Source organism: Lactuca virosa, chromosome 5 (assembly GCF_052849685.1).
Source record: "Lactuca virosa cultivar CGN04683 chromosome 5, Lactuca_virosa_CGN04683_v6, whole genome shotgun sequence".
Classification (NCBI taxonomy): domain Eukaryota; kingdom Viridiplantae; phylum Streptophyta; class Magnoliopsida; order Asterales; family Asteraceae; genus Lactuca; species Lactuca virosa.
In genome coordinates, this window is record NC_136430.1 from 213,126,575 (window position 1) to 213,145,919 (window position 19,345).

At 29.9% G+C, this 19,345-nt stretch overlaps 1 protein-coding gene across 1 annotated transcript; it reads right to left on the reverse strand.

Moving 5' to 3' along the window:
• Positions 1-1,064: 1,064 nt before the first annotated feature.
• LOC145115332 (cysteine-rich receptor-like protein kinase 26) lies at positions 1,065-12,356 on the reverse strand. The gene is made up of 7 exons (XM_079051606.1): positions 11,579-12,356; positions 7,061-7,192; positions 2,468-2,592; positions 2,130-2,340; positions 1,805-2,042; positions 1,495-1,642; positions 1,065-1,404 (listed from the first exon to the last, which is right to left on the reverse strand). Exons 1-7 carry the CDS (start codon positions 11,988-11,990, stop codon positions 1,081-1,083), a joined length of 1,590 nt encoding a protein of 529 aa, XP_078907732.1. The 5' UTR covers positions 11,991-12,356; the 3' UTR covers positions 1,065-1,080.
• Positions 12,357-19,345: the final 6,989 nt, after the last annotated feature.

The following is a 19,345-nucleotide window of genomic DNA, read 5'->3' on the forward strand; positions in this document are numbered from 1 at the left end:
CTCTCTCTCTCTCTCTCTCTCTCTCTCTCTCTCTCTCTCTCTCTCTCTCTCTCTCTCTCTCTCTCTCTGTGTGGAGGGTACTAGGCAAATAATCAACTCTTTCTTATGTTCCAAATTTTTTTTTTGCTGTTGATAGCACATAGAAAGAGAAGAATGACAACTTCAAAACAAAAACAGGAAATATCAATTTCATATAAAAACACACGGCAAAAGATAGAAATAAAGATACGGTGAGAGTGAGTGAATATGCAAGAATTAGTCGATAGGAGGACATACATCAATCCACAAGGTCAACTGGTGAGACCTCAGTGACTTCGACTTTGATTGGCTAACCCTCGAAACACTGCACCAACTCAAAGCATCACATAGGCGATGTGAGGGACAATTTCCGTCAAACTATACTGCCACCGTCGAACGAGTGACAACACGAACCCTAGGTGGTGACTAAAGACGGAGTCCATCTGTTAGGTTTTATGACTTTACAAATGTTTGAGATTTTGTTTTTAATTTTTCTGATACAAATTTTGGTAGATTCCCAAATTAGTTAGGATTTTTTTTTTTTTTTTTTTTTATAAGAATTCGATGTTACAGAAATTCAGATAATACCTCAATTGTTGTTATGATGTGCTAAAACTTTGTTTTTATAGTTCGGATTGGTTTTCATTTTATGATTTGGTTTTGAAATTTTGGAAATTTAGTTTATATTCTTTATGATATTAACTGCTATGCCAAAAACCTGGCCCCCTTAAAGAATCTGTCACTGCTAATATGTCTGTAAAAAATTAACCATACATTTTTGTTGACAAAATGTTTTTTTTCTGTTCCATTTCCCACGGATTACTGACGCTTTTCGATGTTGTAGTATATGATCACTTAATTATTTTTTAAATAACTGGTCTACTAACAAAAAGCTGAAATTATACTTGGTTTCAAACATTAAGCTATAATAATTCAGATTTTGAAAGATAATCTTCATAAATATAAGAAAAAAAGACAAAATAATAATCACAAAATCATGATACAAAACATAAATAATTTTCCACTCATGTAGGCACATGCGTTTTCATAAGTATTTCAAAACTATCGAGGAGTTAACTCAGAAATGGAATCATCATTTTTAGTAAAGTGCGATGCTTTATTACCCTCATCCGGAACACCAGGCCCTTCATTGGTAACACTATTATGCATGTAAAAGGCAGGCTCTGATGGGACTTGGAGGGTGAGGGAGAAGCTACTGAGCATAAGAACAACCGAAGACATTGTTGGCCTGTCTATTGCATGTTTTTGAACGCATAATAACGCAATGTGAATGGTTCTGAAGATGCCCTCCAAAGAATATGACCCATTACACAATACGGGATCTATTATGTTTGTTACTGTTCCATCTCGCCAACTTTTCCATGCCTAAAAGAGATTGATGTATTTTCTTTGATGTTATGTCAAATGGTAAAAACAATGTGGTTGTTTCAGAATCAACTTAAATGGAATACTTACATAGCTGAGAAGGAAGATTGTATCCTCATTTCGGAAAGTTTGGTTCTTTTGGCCTGTTACTATTTCTAATACCAGCACCCCAAAACTAAAGACATCTAACTTCACAGAGAATTGGCCATGCATTACATATTCTGGCGGCATATAACCACTGTAAGATTGAGTTAAATGAATAAAAGTTAGCAACCGATGATCAATAGGACTACAATAACACATATAAAACTAGCATTCAAATTTTTTTAAGTATTATTTGTACACTAAATGAGTCTTGGAAGTTACAAATCAGATTGTGTCATAAAGGTCGTATACTTACTAGGTTCCGACAACCCTTCTTGTCTCGCCTTCAGTTGCATCAGTGTGAAACGACCTTGCCATGCCAAAGTCTGTTATTTTGGGGTTCATATCATCATCTAACAAAACGTTACTAGCTTTCAGATCATGATGGATGATTCTTAGTCTTGAGTCATAATGAAGGTATTGTAGTCCTCGAGCAACACCTTCTATGATTTTGTAGCTCGTATCCCAATCGATAAGTGTTCGCTTTTGTGGATCTACAATTTTAGATGTTAACAACATATGAAAAAAGATGCATATAGAAATTAAGGAGATCATTGGTGCATTACGAAGAACATCATTACCAAATAAAAACTTATCTAGGCTTCCATTTAGCACAAACTCGTATACGAGGAGTCTTTCCGTTCCTTCCAAACAAAAACCAAGTAGCACAACTAGATTACGATGGTGAAGTTTAGCAGCCAATAATGCCTCGTTCTTGAATTCTTTTTCACCTTGTCCCGAATCCATTGACAACCTCTTCACTGCTATCAATCGTCCATCTTCAAGCTCGCCCTTTTTATCATCATACATTAAAGTTAACCAATGTAACATAAGTCTCCATTTATTTATTCCGTTTTTCATTACAATATGAAATCAAACCCATACATTAAGTTCGTTTAGAAAAGTTTTTTTGATATACCTTGTAAACAGATCCAAATCCGCCTTGTCCGATCTTATTCCTTTCGGAGAAATTATTTGTGGCCGCCCTCACCATACTAAAGTCGTATTCAAAAAATTCAACAACGCTCATGCCTGTAGTTGAAGCTAGATGAAGAAAGAAAAACAATATCAATTTGTAGGGAGAATCATCGAGCTTGACTGTAAGAGTGGGGAAGCGGTGCAGATACTAGCTATATATTGTTCTGTAAAAATGGTAGCCACTTGCCAAAAAATCACCCTATGAATACCTCATAGTTTCTAGTCATGCTCACTTATATATATTATCTCATTTTAAGAAATCTTTATACTAACAATCGTTTATATATATGATTTTTAGTATATATAAATATATGATATGCTAGTGTATATATATACTAACTAGCATATCATATATTTATATATACTACAAATCATATAAAATCATATTTATTTCTATGTTCTTTAATACACTTATCAATGGAATATTTAAGTTTTTTATGTTAATGTTATAAGATAAAACTGTCCAATAAAGAACGGACGAAACAAACTGAAACCAAATTAGAAAAAACCAAAAACTGGTCCAAAATAACTGAATTCGACCCGAAAAAAAAATACAACTAAAAACCAATGTTTTAAAAACCGGTTTTTTTAGTTGAACCGGTATGGCAACCGGTTCCCGGTTCAATCGGTTTAACCGGTTCGACCGCCAGGTCAACCGGTTTCTATAATTTTCATATTTTTTTTTCTTATTTTTCTACACATACATACATACATAAATCATGAATTTGACGTCTACAAGTTCAAACATTAAAAATACACATAAAAATAAATTGTAGATCAATCTAAATACATTAAAAAACACATAACTATAAGTTTTACATCAATTCACATACGTCAAAAAGAAAATAAAGTACAATACTGAAACAAAATATATGTTTTAGATGAATACAAGTGCATCAAAAAACATCATAACATTTACCATGTGCTTTTAATTAGAAAAATCTAAATACATATGAAAAAGTCCACCAAAGTTTAGTATTGAGAATGGTTCTTTTCCATATATTTTTATTTAGTTTAACCGGTTCAACTGGTTTTTTCTAAAACCGGCCGGTTCAATCCGGTTCAGAAATTAATGTAAAACCGGTGATAGTTGAACCGTTCATTTTCTCGGTTCCCTGTCCAACCGGTTCGACCGGCCGGTTCAAACCTGTTTTTAAAAAACTGCTAAAAACACTATTCAAAACTGATCCAACCACATTTTGCACAAGACCTATTGGCTTTGACTGAGATAAGGACCGGGTCCCCCAAGATGGGCTCAAGAGCAATTTTGTTCACGGTCATCAAACGATTTAGGATTGAATTGTGGTGTTGAACTAGCCAAATTAGGGTTGGATTAGCATAACATATTTTATGGCCTCATGACTGATAAAAAAAAATTAATCTGTTAATTACGAAATAATCTTCACTGTAATTATATGTATTTTCTTAATTTCGATTTAGTTTTTTTGACAACTATTAACAATCAATTTGAGATCCTATAAATAGATATAACCTATGACACAATTTAGTGTTGTTAAACATTCGTACACACTACAAGTTCATATCATTTGGTTTTTATTTATCACGAAGGTATGAAGACTTGTCATAATCAAGTTCCTTGTTTAAATTGTTGTTTCCTTATTGTAGTCATCTTCACAACTAATGATAAAACTTCACTGTACTTAGTTCCGGTCTTTTGTTGGAATCCTTTCAAAAACAATATGTCCTTGTACCTCTTGTGTCTATTAATATCATCATTAACCTTGGATACCTTCTTCCCTAATGGTAACTTGACCAAGAACCACATCTTGTTCTTGTCAAATAAGCTCAACTCATCCTTTATAACATTCTCCCATTGTATGGAGTCTTCATTCTATAGGCTTCTCGATTTATCATTGTAAGTAATTTGTTGACGAAGAATATATATATATATATATATATATATATATATATATATATATATATATATATATATATATATATATATATATATATAACTGGAAGTCTCCTTTCAAATTTGATATTCGGGGAGTTCTTAAAGCTACGGTTTTAGTTGCTTTGCTCACATTGTCTTTGACTTGGCTGCTTTTTTTCTATGGTTTCACTCCCACTCACTCCAGCTTCCCAAGACATAACTAAGCTTCCACTGCCTTTTTACTAAGGTTACACAACCTAGACCTTCATAATTCTGACTCTATATGCACCCATGTACATGATCTTTAGAGTTTTCCATGATTATTTTTTTTTGTTGTTTGCTTTTAGACTGTCGTCAACAACAAATCTCTCCAAATCCGTTACGTGATAGCAGCGAGACCCAACTTATGTATCTTAACACTAAATGGATTTTTTGAGTTCTTGGGATCTACAACATCTCATACATCTTGAGCATACATAAAAAATTTATCTTTATGGCTCAGGCTGTGTAGTTTCACATGGACAACATAGGGTATAGGACTTTCGGACCTTCCACGCCGGCACTACTAGAAAAACAAGTATCAGCGATGGAAATAATCCCTAGTTGATCATCGACGGAAATCAACAAAATTTCTATTCTGTGAATTTTAGCAATTTAACGAGGGATTAACAGTGGAATCAACAATGGAAAAAATATCTCGCAAATAGTTGTATGAATTATCGCTAGTTTCAATTCCCTCTCATTTTTTTCACTAGTTTTCAATTCCCTCTCATTTTTTTAACTGATTTTCAACTCCCCCCCATTTTTTTTATTTCCCCCGATGCCTCCCTCCCAAATCCCTATATTCTTAACCTAATTTTATTTAGCACACCTACCCCTAACATCGAATCTAGCCTCCCCAACGCCAATATCGCCTATTCCTGCCGCCCCTGCCCCGTTATCGCCGATTCCGACCACCTCTACCCCTGTCATTATCGATTCATGAATTCAGGACAATAGAGTCAAGACTCTGATTTCTCTTTGAGGCATCGACCTCCATAGATAGTGTCTTTAATTGTTGCCAATCGCATAACCCCATCATCAAGATTCTAATGTATGTGTGTTTGATACTTTGATTTGAATGTTGTTTAAAAGATTATATTTTTTCATTTATTTTTTGTTGGTTCTTACCATACTCGAAAGAGGTGAAATAAGTAGAGTTTGTACGTGTCTTTGAAGTTATCTAGTTTTGGTTTCGGCTATGCTTAGTGTTACAGGGATCCAAAGTAAATATGTGCGAGTTGAAGTCTATCACCAATGATGGAGATAGAAGGGGAGGGAAAGGGGGAAAAGTGTACAAGATTTATGAAAAAGAAAGATGTACAAGGAGTTGAAACTGTAGTAACCCATGAGAAAATAATGAAATAAGTAAAGTTAAGTTCATATAGGTTATCCTATACAACAACCCTAGATTTTTCAATGAGTGTGTGAAGCTGTTATTATGTTTCCCCTGCCTACAAGTTTGAAAGACATCAAACTAGTTTAGCAGGTATATACATTAATACATAGTGTTGTTATCCATATTTTGTCAATTTGGATTATAACTTTTCATCATTTATAGTTTTGTTCCCTAAATTAAGTTGTCATATTCCTGAAGTTGCTATGGCTCTAATTATGATATTTAGGGTACGATTTCAGCAAGCAAATATGGAAGCAAACAACAAGTCTTGTAGAAGCCCAAGAAGGGCAATATGGTTGCCCAATTGCTCAAGTGAAGAAGCTAATCTACTTTGTATTATGGACATGTGCCATATGAATATTGACCAGAAAAACAAGGGAAAAAACTCAAGAAAAGAATATGTAATCTACTTTGTATCACATGTACTTTCAAACTTTAGTTGGCTTGATTTCATATGTAATAACATGTGTGAGATTCCCATCAATTGACATTCAACGTGCTCTTGTATCCTTTTTAATTCTTTTTAGTGGAATTTAATTTCACTAATATTCTATAAATGAAAAAAAGATACAAATAACCCTAAACATTATAGAATTATGCTTTCAATTATTTATTTATGGATTCCATTTCATATGTACAATATATCAAGCATGTTTGTAAGGAAGTGAGAGGAAGTCTTTCAAGAATGTGAGGTCCCAGCTTCTAGTAGTGGAATCACCACTTAACTAGATGTTAGAACTTTTGATTTTTGTGAACAATTTTAGGAACTAGGAAATTGAATATGAATCATTATTTTGTAAGTTGAATTTCATTATTTATTTTGGTAGTTAGATGTTAATGTTTGATTTTGGGGTATAAACATTGAATTTCATTTGTGAATTTTGGTTATAGAATAATGACCTATTCTACAATACGATTAGAAATATAAAATCATTTACACATCATTAGCAAAGTTTTATTAAAATTGAAGCCAGAAAACTAAATACAAAACAAAAAGTATTAAGCCATATTTATATTAAACGCTAAAGGACCTAATCTGCTTCAAAATCATAAAAAGTAGGAAAGTTTCGTAAAATACCTTTGAGCCTGAAAACTGCCCAAGTTGTAAATTAAACAAACAAAGTTCAACAGAAAAGCCAGGCTTAATAACATATTTGAGAGATCTTTCAAATGAATATCAAGATGCATATTTGTAAACTTACTTTCAAAGCTTTGTATGGTTGTTTCCTTCTTCCTCCACATTATGAAGGTACAAATCCAAGCAACTAGTATCGCAAAAATAACCACCATTGTAACAATAAACGGTACACTATGAGTGTATCTAGTAATTTCTCCTGGAAATCGAAGAATAATTATCGTTAGTCCATTCATACAATTCAATGTCAATCGGTCTTTTAATTGTGTCACAACTATTTTGTAATTATCTTCCATTTACGTGCACTTCCTAATATCAACTTCTTTATACACATGTAATCATAAAAAGTAAAAATATTTATTCAAAATTAAAAACAATCATGCAATTACAATATATTTAGATGAGAATCTAACTATATTTACTGTATAAAGTGTTATATACTATAATAAATATAATTATATATTTAAATTGTATAATTATGTACTTGAAGACACATTAATATATTAAAATGATTGAAGAAAATAAAATGGGGCCAAGGAGATGACTTTGACTTTCAGATGGTGAAGCCTAGGTGGACCTGAAATTGTCAATAGATTTGCAACACGGATTCTTTTAGTAGGACTTGTCTATTTTGCTTTTTCTTTTCTTAAAATATCGAGTTAGTATATACCTCTCATTAAATCTAAATCCGTTTAAAATACAATATTTGACTTAGTCAAGTGAATTAACCTCAACTTAGATACACTTGTGATATAAGTTTTGTATTTTAAAAACAACTCCCACATAGATTCATAATATATGGGGGTAAATTGGCATATCTCTCTCTCTCTCTCTCTCTCTCTCTCTATATATATATATATATATATATATATATATATATATATATATATATATATATATATATATAATTGTTTAATTTTCTTTTATATTTCTTTCTTACATTTTATTTTATTTGATTTTTTAATATATTGTTTAATTTTTTTTACATTTTGTTCGTTTATATTTTTTTTTGATGTTTTTTCAGTATATTTTTTCTAGTTTTTTTACATGTTGTTTGAATACATTTTAAATTTTTTGATGTTTTGTTTGTTTATACTTTTCTAAAATAATCTTTTGTAAAAAATGAAAAAAAAGGTTTGTTAAATGTGAATATTATTAACATAGATTAGGTATAAAACTATTTTTTTAATAGGATTAATAGATAAACTAATCGAAATTCAAAAACAGGTTTCAAGTTATAAAATGTCTAATTAGAAACCATATAACTCGCAAACGAACAAAATTTCTAAAAATAAAAAAATGATGTCAAAAACATTGACAAATATGTTTGAGTTATAGGAATTCTAATTAGCATTTGTCATTCATAACAAAATGTAAAAAAAAAATTCTAAAACTAAAAAATTATACATGAAGCGATTGACACACGTTTTGAATTTCGGTTAGTCTATACAATATCTCCATTAAAACAAATAATTATGTGTTAATTATATTTACATTTAACAAACTTTTATATATTTTTTATATAAAAAATATTTATAAAAAACTTTATAAAAAATAAAAGATAAAAAAAAATAAAAAAATTATATTCGAACAAAATATTAAAAAAAAAACTAGAGAAATTATTCAAAATAAACGTCAAAAGAATATAAACGAACAAAATATAAAAAACATAAAAAATTATATTCGAATAAAATTTAAAAAAAAAACATAAATCATAAAAATAAAATGTAAGCGGAATATATATATATATATATATATATATATATATATATATATATATATATATATATATATATATATATATATATATATATATATATATATATATATATATATATAGAGAGAGAGAGAGAGAGAGAGAGAGAGGATGCCAAGTTGATCGAAAATGAGGAAAATGAGTTATGTTGGCAATTGGCGAATAATCACAAAAAGATTGATTCATGCACATGTTTTAATTGAGATATGGAATAAAGGGTTGCCAATTGACATTTTTAAAAATCTATTCCATTTGGAAACAAAGAAATAATTAGACTTGACTCAAAAAAGCTAAATGAAAATGAAACATTGAATGTGATGACAAAGTATATATTTTCATCGCATTATTTATCGACAAATAAGACATTTGGCGGTTTACGAAATAATAATTAGTGATACTTCGTTTGTAGATTGTAAACAATAAAAAACAAAGAAAAAATTAAATATTCTTCTAATTTTTTTTATATATTCCTCATATTCATTTTAAATGTTGACATGTATAATACAAGTGTATTAAAATATTATTATTTTTATTAAGTGTGACACATGTCATCATTTAAGGGTAGAATAATTTATAAACAGAAAATATACGAAGATATTTAATTTCTCAACTCAAAAAGAATTCCATTATTTTTTGCGACTAAATTTAATCAACATTGTTATGACATGTAATCTTAGAAAGACCGTTATTTAAACAATTATCGTCAAGAGTTAATTTATTGTTTATCTCATCATTTATGTAAATACAAAAATATTAAATGAGCTAAAATAATGGCTAAAACTACGGGATATAGTTGTAATCTATTAAATTTAGTTTAAAATTTAAAAAAGGACTAAAATAGTTAAATTAAATTGGATAATTTAAAAAAATATTAAGATGTCAATCGTCATCTTAAATTGTAATCTATTAAATTTAGTTTAAAATTTAAAAAAGGACTAAAATAGTTAAATTAAAATTGGATAATTTAAAAAAATATTAAGATGTCAATCGTCATCTTACAAATAAAGTTGAAAATTAAATATAAGCTCTATAAAAATGTCATGTGATACGTAGACATTTTTTAATTATTAGATAGTATATATATAGCAAATCAATAGAAAATGTATAAAAGTTTGAAAACCCTAAAACCTAGAAAATCAAGAGTAATACATAAAAAAATACTTTAAGATATTTAATTTTTTATTTTTACTTTATAGGGCTAAAAATCATAGGTTTTGGGATATATGTGTTGATAAAAATTATTATTATTATTATTATTATTTTCAACGATTTTATATAAAAGGTAGCGATTTTTAATTTTTTAAAGTCAAAAAAATATTAGATATCTCAAAATATTTTTTTATACATTTTTAGGGGTATTAGGGTTTTTTAGGTTTATGCATTTTCTATTGATATTTTAGCTCTCTCAACAGTTATATATGTGTGTGCAGTTTATATGACGCTGATTCATAAATATGCATGCATACATATATAAGAATCAACAGTAGAAAAAAATTCGAATTTTTTTAGCTAAGATATGGTTTAAAAGCTGCATTTGTGGTTTTCATTTAGGAAAATTATGTTTCAAGAAAAATATTGTATGTAATGCTAGGAACTCATATATGATTTGCAAATGACTTAAATATACGTCATTAACATAATTTTTCTTTGTGGCTAGGTCAAACATTGTATGTAATGCTAGGAACTGCTGATAGCATATGATTCCAAAGTGTATTACGATTTCCCTATTTTCAATATACTTGGCCCCATAAAATCGAGACGTTATGTGAACAACCTTTATTTGTAGGTTGAAATTTTATGTTATAACATTTTCAATTAGGCTAAAGGGAGTGGTGATACTCCTAACATCCTGTCACATCATTTTTTTTGATGCCATGTTATTTTTTGGCATGCCACCTTGCTAGCATCTTTTCCTTAACATTTTATAGGGAGTGGTAGTACCCCTAACATTCCTTGATTTTTTTATAACTTTTTTACCAAAATTAAATAAATTATATTTTTTAATACACAAACATTTAATATTAAATAAATTATATTTTTATAAAACATAAAAATTTAATATTAAATAAAAAGGTTTCTATTTTTGGACAAAAAAAATACTAAATGGTTGAAACTTTGGGGACCAAATGTGTAACTTTTTTATTTCTTCCTCAATAATTCTCTGTAAATGAATGCATCTTCTTCCCCAATTCCTTGATTTGAAAAAAAAAAGAAAAAAACACAAAAGGAAAAGAGCCAATCAGAATCTATCTTTTCTTCTCCAACTTCTCTTTCCTCTCGCTAACCAAGTAGCGATCTTAGCATGACAAGTATTGTGGCAAAACTAAGGGGTGGTTCTGGCGAGCAAATGGCCTCTCTTGGCGAGCTGGAGGCGAGGGCCACTCCCTCCAGCCTTAGAAATGGTATTTGCCTACATATGTTATAACATTTTCAATTATAATATTATATGTTTTACAATACTTCAATGTAAAATATGTTAAATTTTTTGTTTTAGAATACTAGAATATTCCATATATTTAATTTTTATGAACATTAAAATATTAGAATATTTCACTAGAAAAAAATAATCTCATGGTCTCACAAAATTAGGTCATATATATATATATATATATATATATATATATATATATATATATATATATATATATATATATATATATTTTGTTTCACAACCGTTCAAAATATATTAATTATTTATACTGAAAATATAATTTCGAATTCCGCCGTTAAAAATAAACGCCACTTAGTTATTAATATAGAAATAACTTTAGTAAAACGCACCTCTCTATACCGTCAAGAATATGTAGTCTGAAATCACAAAGTACGTACCTTGACAAGTCGGTGTCGGAGTAGAAACTATCACCCGGTCATCATAAAACCGGTAATTTTCATATCGTAAATTGCATTTAGGCAAAAGCACCCTCACCCCAAGTTTACCAAAACAACAACTACCAATACGAGAAACTGCATCATCCAAGCAATTGCTGCATTGTTGCTCCGTTAGATCCGGTGTACATTGCACAAACCCATAAATCATCGTTAAATTAGGCTGTGGGGTAGTGCCAGCTGCGTACTTCAGCAGCGGACCACCAGCAGCAGCTTTAATCGTGAGGTTTTTCACCAACCCTAACGCACTCCGGTTGAAACCAAAAACATCTTTCGAGTAAATAGTGCTATTGTGGATGTTAAAATGTTTTTGACTATTTCTATACAAAATAACATCGTATGAATACTTCACCATACAATTATCATAATATACACTTGCATCTTTTTGTTTTGGGCAGACGTTCCTCAATTTCACTATAGACGTGTCCAAACAACTACCACATGCAATCTGATCTGTATGGTCACCCCGGCAAAGACCAATCGCATATGCTGTGTGGGGATATTCTCCTGAAGAGCTATTGAAGAAACCATGACCGGAGTTGGTGGTGGGTAGATCGGCCAACGTCTTGTCAAGATTTGTGCGGAAGGTACCGTTGACAATGTAAGTGTAGTCGTTATCACAAACTCTGTCAACATAATTGTTTTGAGCAATGGTGACAACGTTTAGCAAGTATATGAAATTGAAAGAGATAAACGTAAGTTGCTTTCGAGAAGTTTTAGACATGATTCAGTCGCTATTGGTTTTTGTGGTGTATATATATATATATATATATATATATATATATATATATATATATATATATATATATAGGCACAGGGAATATATCGCGTTGTGTATATAATATTAAGTATAGAATGTAGAACACGTGTTGTTTTGGGGTAAACTCAATCAATTGCTTTTTTTTTCTTGTACGACTCAAACTTCTGCCTTCGATCCAGATTGCTCTTCCCAGAGTTTTTTTATCAAATAATTCAATTTTTCCTTCGGTGATTCTCCATGATTATTGTTTCAAATTTTATCTACAGATGCAATTCAATTGGTATCCTCATCCGTTCAATTTTGATTTTTGTTATTAAATCCACCACGTAAAATTTGTGATTTCTTTCCTATCCCATTGAATTTGGAATTTACTGTTGTTGGATTCTAGGTAAAGTCGAGTTATAGCCATACTTTGATATGAGTTTGTTGTAGTGCATGACACGTTATTGATGAAATATCTCAAATGAAGTGTTTTTGGATTTTCAAAAAAATTGGTTAGTTTGATGAAATTCTCAATGTAACGATCAAGAATTTTCATAAGATCTAATTTCAATAAATAAGTTGATTGAATATCTTTACTCACGAGACATGTCTACGATTTTAGCTTTTTTTGTTTTAATGGTTTAATTGTATTTTTGTTTATTATTGTTATTGTAGGGACCTAGAGGCCTTACGAAAATAGTTCTTTAGGGCATAATGCATGTGGTCAAATACCACTAAATAATAATCCTTAAAGCCAAAGTAATGAATTTATTTATGAACTCATAAAGGCTTTGGCATGTGCTCGCTTTGTTTCAATATGTAAAAAAGTTCAATGTACATTAGAGGCATCGACAAGTTGAATTGTGAGATATTTAGTTTTGATGATTAATAAACTGTAAAAAGGGTGAAATAGTGGCGTGCAGAAACATTTTTTTTTATATCATATTCCTAATATCCAGATCATGCCTGAATACATCATGCCCATACACGTATAAGACGAATTGAGGCGGTACAAAATTATGTTGACTTAGAAAAGAGCTCGAAGTGTATATGGAACAATTATATATATATATATATATATATATATATATATATATATATATATATATATATATATATATATATATATATGGTGAGATCGGTTGAAAACTCATAGTTTCCTCAGAACCTGAGAACTAAATGTGGAGCGTTAGATCAAAATTAACTCACTAATGACATGATCGTAATCATATAGATCTCATTTAATGTTTATTTTTTGTGTTATTGGACAAAATTAACATGATAAATCAAATTTCGGATTTTTTTTAAAACATTTTTGATTTTTTTTTAAAAATGGAGATTTTTTAATATTTTTTTGAAAAAATGAATTTAAAAAAAATTGAAAAAAAGTAATTTCTAAAAAAAACTGTAATTTTTTCAAAAAAAAAAACTGCATTTTTTTTAAAACTGCTTTTTTAAAAAAAAAACTGCATTTTTTTTTTCAAAAAAAACTGTTTTTTTAAAAAAACTGCATTTTTTTTTCAAAAAAACTCCAATTTTTTTTTTAAAAAATTGCATTTTTTGAAAAAGTAAATTTTTAAAAATCAGTAATTAAAAAAAACTAGAATATTTAAAAAAAAACCTAATTTCTTTAACAAAAAAAATCAACGTTTTAGGTGCATATATGCATATTTTTTCAAATGTATATATGCATATTTCTTATACTATAATATTCGTAAGTAATCATAAAAAATCTTATTTTTATTAATCAATTTATAAACATAATAGTACAAGTAATTTGTTCGATACAAAATAAAATATAAAAAATAAAAAAAGCTACAAAGATTCACAGTATTATCATTTCTTCATATCAAGATTTCCATATTTTCTTCAATTTATCACTTTTTGCATCTTTAAAATTTTCCACAAAAATTTTCAAATCTACAAAAAAAAAGATTAATACAAGAACACTCACAAAAATGCATATGTATATATCATGTAAGATTCACATGCGATTATATAATGTGATATTCACATGTGCTTGCATCTTTTAAAACTCAAATGTGAAATTCACAAGAAAATAAAAATGAAGAACACTCACACAAAATGCATGTGTGCATACGTAATTTATATGTGATTCACTTGTGACTTACATATGAATTACATGTGATTTATATGTGAATCACATGTGATTTATATATGAATCATATGTAATTCATATTTGATTCACTTGTGAATTACATGTGATTCATATGTGAATTACATGTGATTTATATGTGAATCATATGTAATTCATATTTTATATGTGATTCTCTTGTGAATTACATGTGATTTATATGTGAATTACATATTATTTATATGTGAATCACATGTGATTTATATGTGAATCACATGTAATTCATATGTGATTCACTTGTGATTTATCTGCTAATCACATGTGACTTATATGTGATTCGCTTGTGAATTACATGTTATTCATATGTGAATTACATGTGATTTATATTTGAATCACATGTGATTTATATGTGAATCACATATAATTCATATGTGATTCACTCGTGAATAAGCATACCAAACGACTACTCCAATAGCACCATTAAACTTAAATCCACAATAATATGTATATATAATAAGTTATAAGAAGAAAAATAAATGAAACCTTATCTCTACAGCCTTTTCTTCAACCTCAAGTGCAATTTGTCAGTCCTCAAACATATTCGGGGTACTCTTGAGGGTCCGCTAAAGACTCTGCAGTTTTCTCGTTAACCTGCTATCATCATCATAAGTTTAAATTTTGATATATTCTAAACAGAGAAAATAAATATGAAAAAAGTAGTGGAATTCCGAAATTAACCTTGTTAAGGGCTTTTTTCCAAAGGGCGACTATCTCTGAAACCTTGTTGGGAAGATAAGATCGTGCCATTAGAGCAGCTTCATGCATCCGATTGCTGGAATGGAAGGACAGTAATTGTATTTTAATAAATGTTAAATGTGTTTGATTTTATATTATAAAATGGGATGGGATGATTAATTAACGGGGTGACCTGTCAATTAACAACTGTAAACAGTTTTCTAATTTGCCCAACATAAAGAGACAAGCGAATGCAACATTGTTTTTTCTGTTTTCTTTAGCAAAAGATGCAAGTTTGAAGTCTCTTCAGCATCTCCTAAAGACGAGTAAAGAAGTAGTAAACCACTCAAATCGTTTGCATGTTTCAAACAATCCTCTGCCATGTCCAACTGCATTCCAATCATAAATATTGTTAAAAAAACATTTTAAAAAATAATTCAATTTTTGAAACGAAAAATACCAATCCAGCAGACATGGCTAATTAACCCAATTGCTTCCATTTTGACTCGCTCTCTGCTACTAGTGCAATGTCCTGCACAAATCAAGTAAGTTGAGAGAGCTCTTCATAATTACTAAAATTAATGCAATCATAGAAATTAAATAATTTATCAAAACAATCACTTAAGTTTAATGGTGATTAAAATAGGAGCATTTTCATAAAAGTGAGCATTGGAGCCCCTTTTTTCTACATGCATTGATCTAACATCAAGGGCATTTGTTTCCTGATTAAATTGACAAATTATTATTATTTTCAATCTAATCTTTTTTAACCATGTAAGTGATTGTTTTATAATGAAGGTTAATGACTCAAATAAAGTGACATGGAACAGTAGAGCTTACCTTCCTTTACTTCATTTGTTCTCTTTCTAATGTTGAGTATGTAATTTTTGATCTCTTTCTCTAACACTTGACTTATATCCCTGACAGTAGCTTATGTATGATCTTTTTATGTTCATTGATGCTTCTACTTCATTATACTTCAACTCTAAAGATTTGCTCCCTGCTTAGATTCTTTTTTTTAATCTCTCAGTGAAATTGAAAAAGGCTTCCAATAGTAGTTGAGACTTGAGTCTGCATATAAAATCAGCAATGGTGTATAACTGTTTATTAATGGAGAGTGTCCTCTTAGATGAACTTGTAAAATATGAATAAAAATGAAAGTTGAAAGATGTAGTAAAAGAACAATGAAGAAGACTTATTACCACATGTTTGTTCTACTTTTCTAAACAGGTTGTAGAAACTTATTGGCCTTTTGGGAACCACTTTATTCTCCAACTCGCATTTCTCTACAATTTGAAGATGTAACAAACTTCTTTCATGTCTAAATTTTATGATTTGTGTTTTTTTACACATAAAGATGTTGTTGGATCAACTTCATTATCAGAAGCTTCTCAAAGACAGTTACCCGAAACAAAAAGCTTTATAGAGGCCTTACCAATTTCTGCTTATTGTGTAAGCTTTCACACCATTGAGTGGAGTCTTCATGTTCTTCATTTCCAGTAATTATAAGTTTATAATCATCTTTAATAATTAACTAAAACTGTCTTTAATCTTTATGTTCTCAATGCTCCTGTATTCTTGAGTTTGATGGTGCAGCCAAAAATAACGTTGGACCTGCAGGTGCTGGTCCTGTGATCCGTGCAGTAGATGGAAGTCTGGTATATAAATATTGAACTTTTTAATAATTCTTCCAAATATACCCCTTATTAATTATATAAAAATAAATCTTCTACATGCCCTTTTATGTCATTTCACATATTTCAGCTACAACTAGTTTTACCAAACATCATTTTTTAACAGCTAGCTTTTCAGTTGGTCCGCCAAATTTTCTAGAACTAAGTAAACCATCTCAGTTAGACAAAATTACCGTTTTACCCTTATATTCCAAAATCAATTGTTCTTTTTTTCAATATATTTAAATTGGCATGCATATTAACTTGTAAAAAATTCAAACCTTAAAGTTGATTTAATACATGGTAAATAAGCATACCATACGACTACTTCAATAGCATCAGGGAGCAAATAAATTTACAACCAAAATCGCATGCCTACACTTTGACCAAACAAAAATGTTTTGTTGTTGTAAGTTATGAGTATATTGCCCAAAAATGAGATTAGTTACTTAACTTGACTTGACTTCACTTACTGATGAGAAATTTTATCGAAATTATTTGAGTTTAGTGTCACAGATCCTTCATCGTATTCTTGGTGGACCTTATCATCATGCTTAATTATAGTAGAAACTGGTGTAGGGTCAAATTCAATACATCAACACACACCTTGGTTTCAACAGCAACTGGTGCTGCTTTCTTAGCATAATCAACCTTCTATATTGATTTTTGTTGAAATTAACAGTAACTGTGGTCGATCAATAGTATCCAGAGGTGGATTAGGGCAGATTGTGAGATCAAGATCGAGAGAATACAAAATCACAAACACTCAAGATGTACAAAATCAACAGGAAACAAGCAGCGACGTATCTATTGTAAATACCTCCTAAGGATTTAGATAAACATACTTGATTTGTGATGAACATGGAATTCGTCTTTGATTATTTGATCGGAAAATCATACGAAAACATGATCAATACCTTCATAGTTGGCAATGGCTATTTCAGAATAGATTAGATCTGTTAATCTGCGGAATGGTGTCGATTTGTTGTTTCGTCAATTATCTGCCGACGATTTAGAAATTAGGTATTGTGGATTGGAAGTCAACGCAAATCAGAACCTATAAAAATCTCGATTATCAAGTTGATATGATGAATTTCTGATTTCAGTAAAGAATAAAAAGCACTTTCGACTTAATTGAATATAAAACCTAGATAGATGAACACGACCATCATCGATCTCTTGGATCGTGGATTATTCATCGATGATTTGGAGATGAATAACAGTGGATTTGTAGTAGTCTGCAGAGGTAGAGGTGGTCGATCAATAGAGGAGGGACGAAAAGGGAAAAGATACGGTGAATAAGATAATGTGAAAGAGGGAAAGAGAGAGAGAGAGAGAGAGAGAGAGAGAGAGAGAGACATAAATTAGAGGTTTAATCAGGGAATTAAAATAATTCCTAAAATGCCCTTGATTCATTTCAATTTCTTTACCCCTGTGTCTTATTTTCTCTAACTATTTACAAAAATGCCATAGATCATCTTGACCGTCTATTATTTTGATCTAACGGTCCTTGTTTGGTTCTCGGGTTCTCGGGAAACTATAGGTTCTCAAATGATCCTTTTTTTTTCTCTCTCTCTCTCTCTATATATATATATATATATATATATATATATATATATATATATATAGGAGGGTTCAATTGAGAAAAAAAAGGTTGAGAATGGGGGAATCATTCTCAGCCAATCATTTAATGAGCTTAAAAAACATAAAGACGCGGTGGCAAACTTGTAAATAATCCAAATACATTAATGAGCGATGGCAAACTGGTGAATAATCCAAAAACATTAAACCGTCAGGGCACTTGAGTAATTTCATCACACATTAAATCTCGACAGCAAAACCATCATTTCCTCTTCGAACACATCATTGTTTCCCTATAACACGAAAACCACTTGCAGAAGGATTCAATCACAAAAGCATTCTCAACATCGCGAAGAACAAATCGAAGAAAAATGTCTTCCGAAGAAAACCTAAACGAAACAATTTCCTCACTGTTGACTATGAAAGGTAATCATCGGCGTTTTTTCCTTCGCTTTTTAACGATTTGTAATCATTTGTAAACTTATCACTTGATTTCTTGAAATTTTTTGTAATCGTCATTCATTATTAGTTGATTTGGAACTAAACATTTTGTATTCACACTGTTCATTCTTCAAACTAGGTTGTTTACTTCAAATTTTGTGATCCTCGTTCATTCTCGTAACCCTCCTTCATTATTACTTGATTTACTTGAAAATTTTGTAATAAGCATCCGTTATTAGTTGATAGATAAATGATTTTTCATCTTCTCTTCATTTTTCATACTTATTCACAACTTTTCTGTTAAAATATAAACGTTACTTCACATTTCGCTTACATTGTCCTAATATTAACTACTTACCCATACAGAAACAACACCAACAGTGAAGCATATATATAAACGAAAAACAAAAACCAATGAAAAAGGCAAATAAAATAGGTATTCC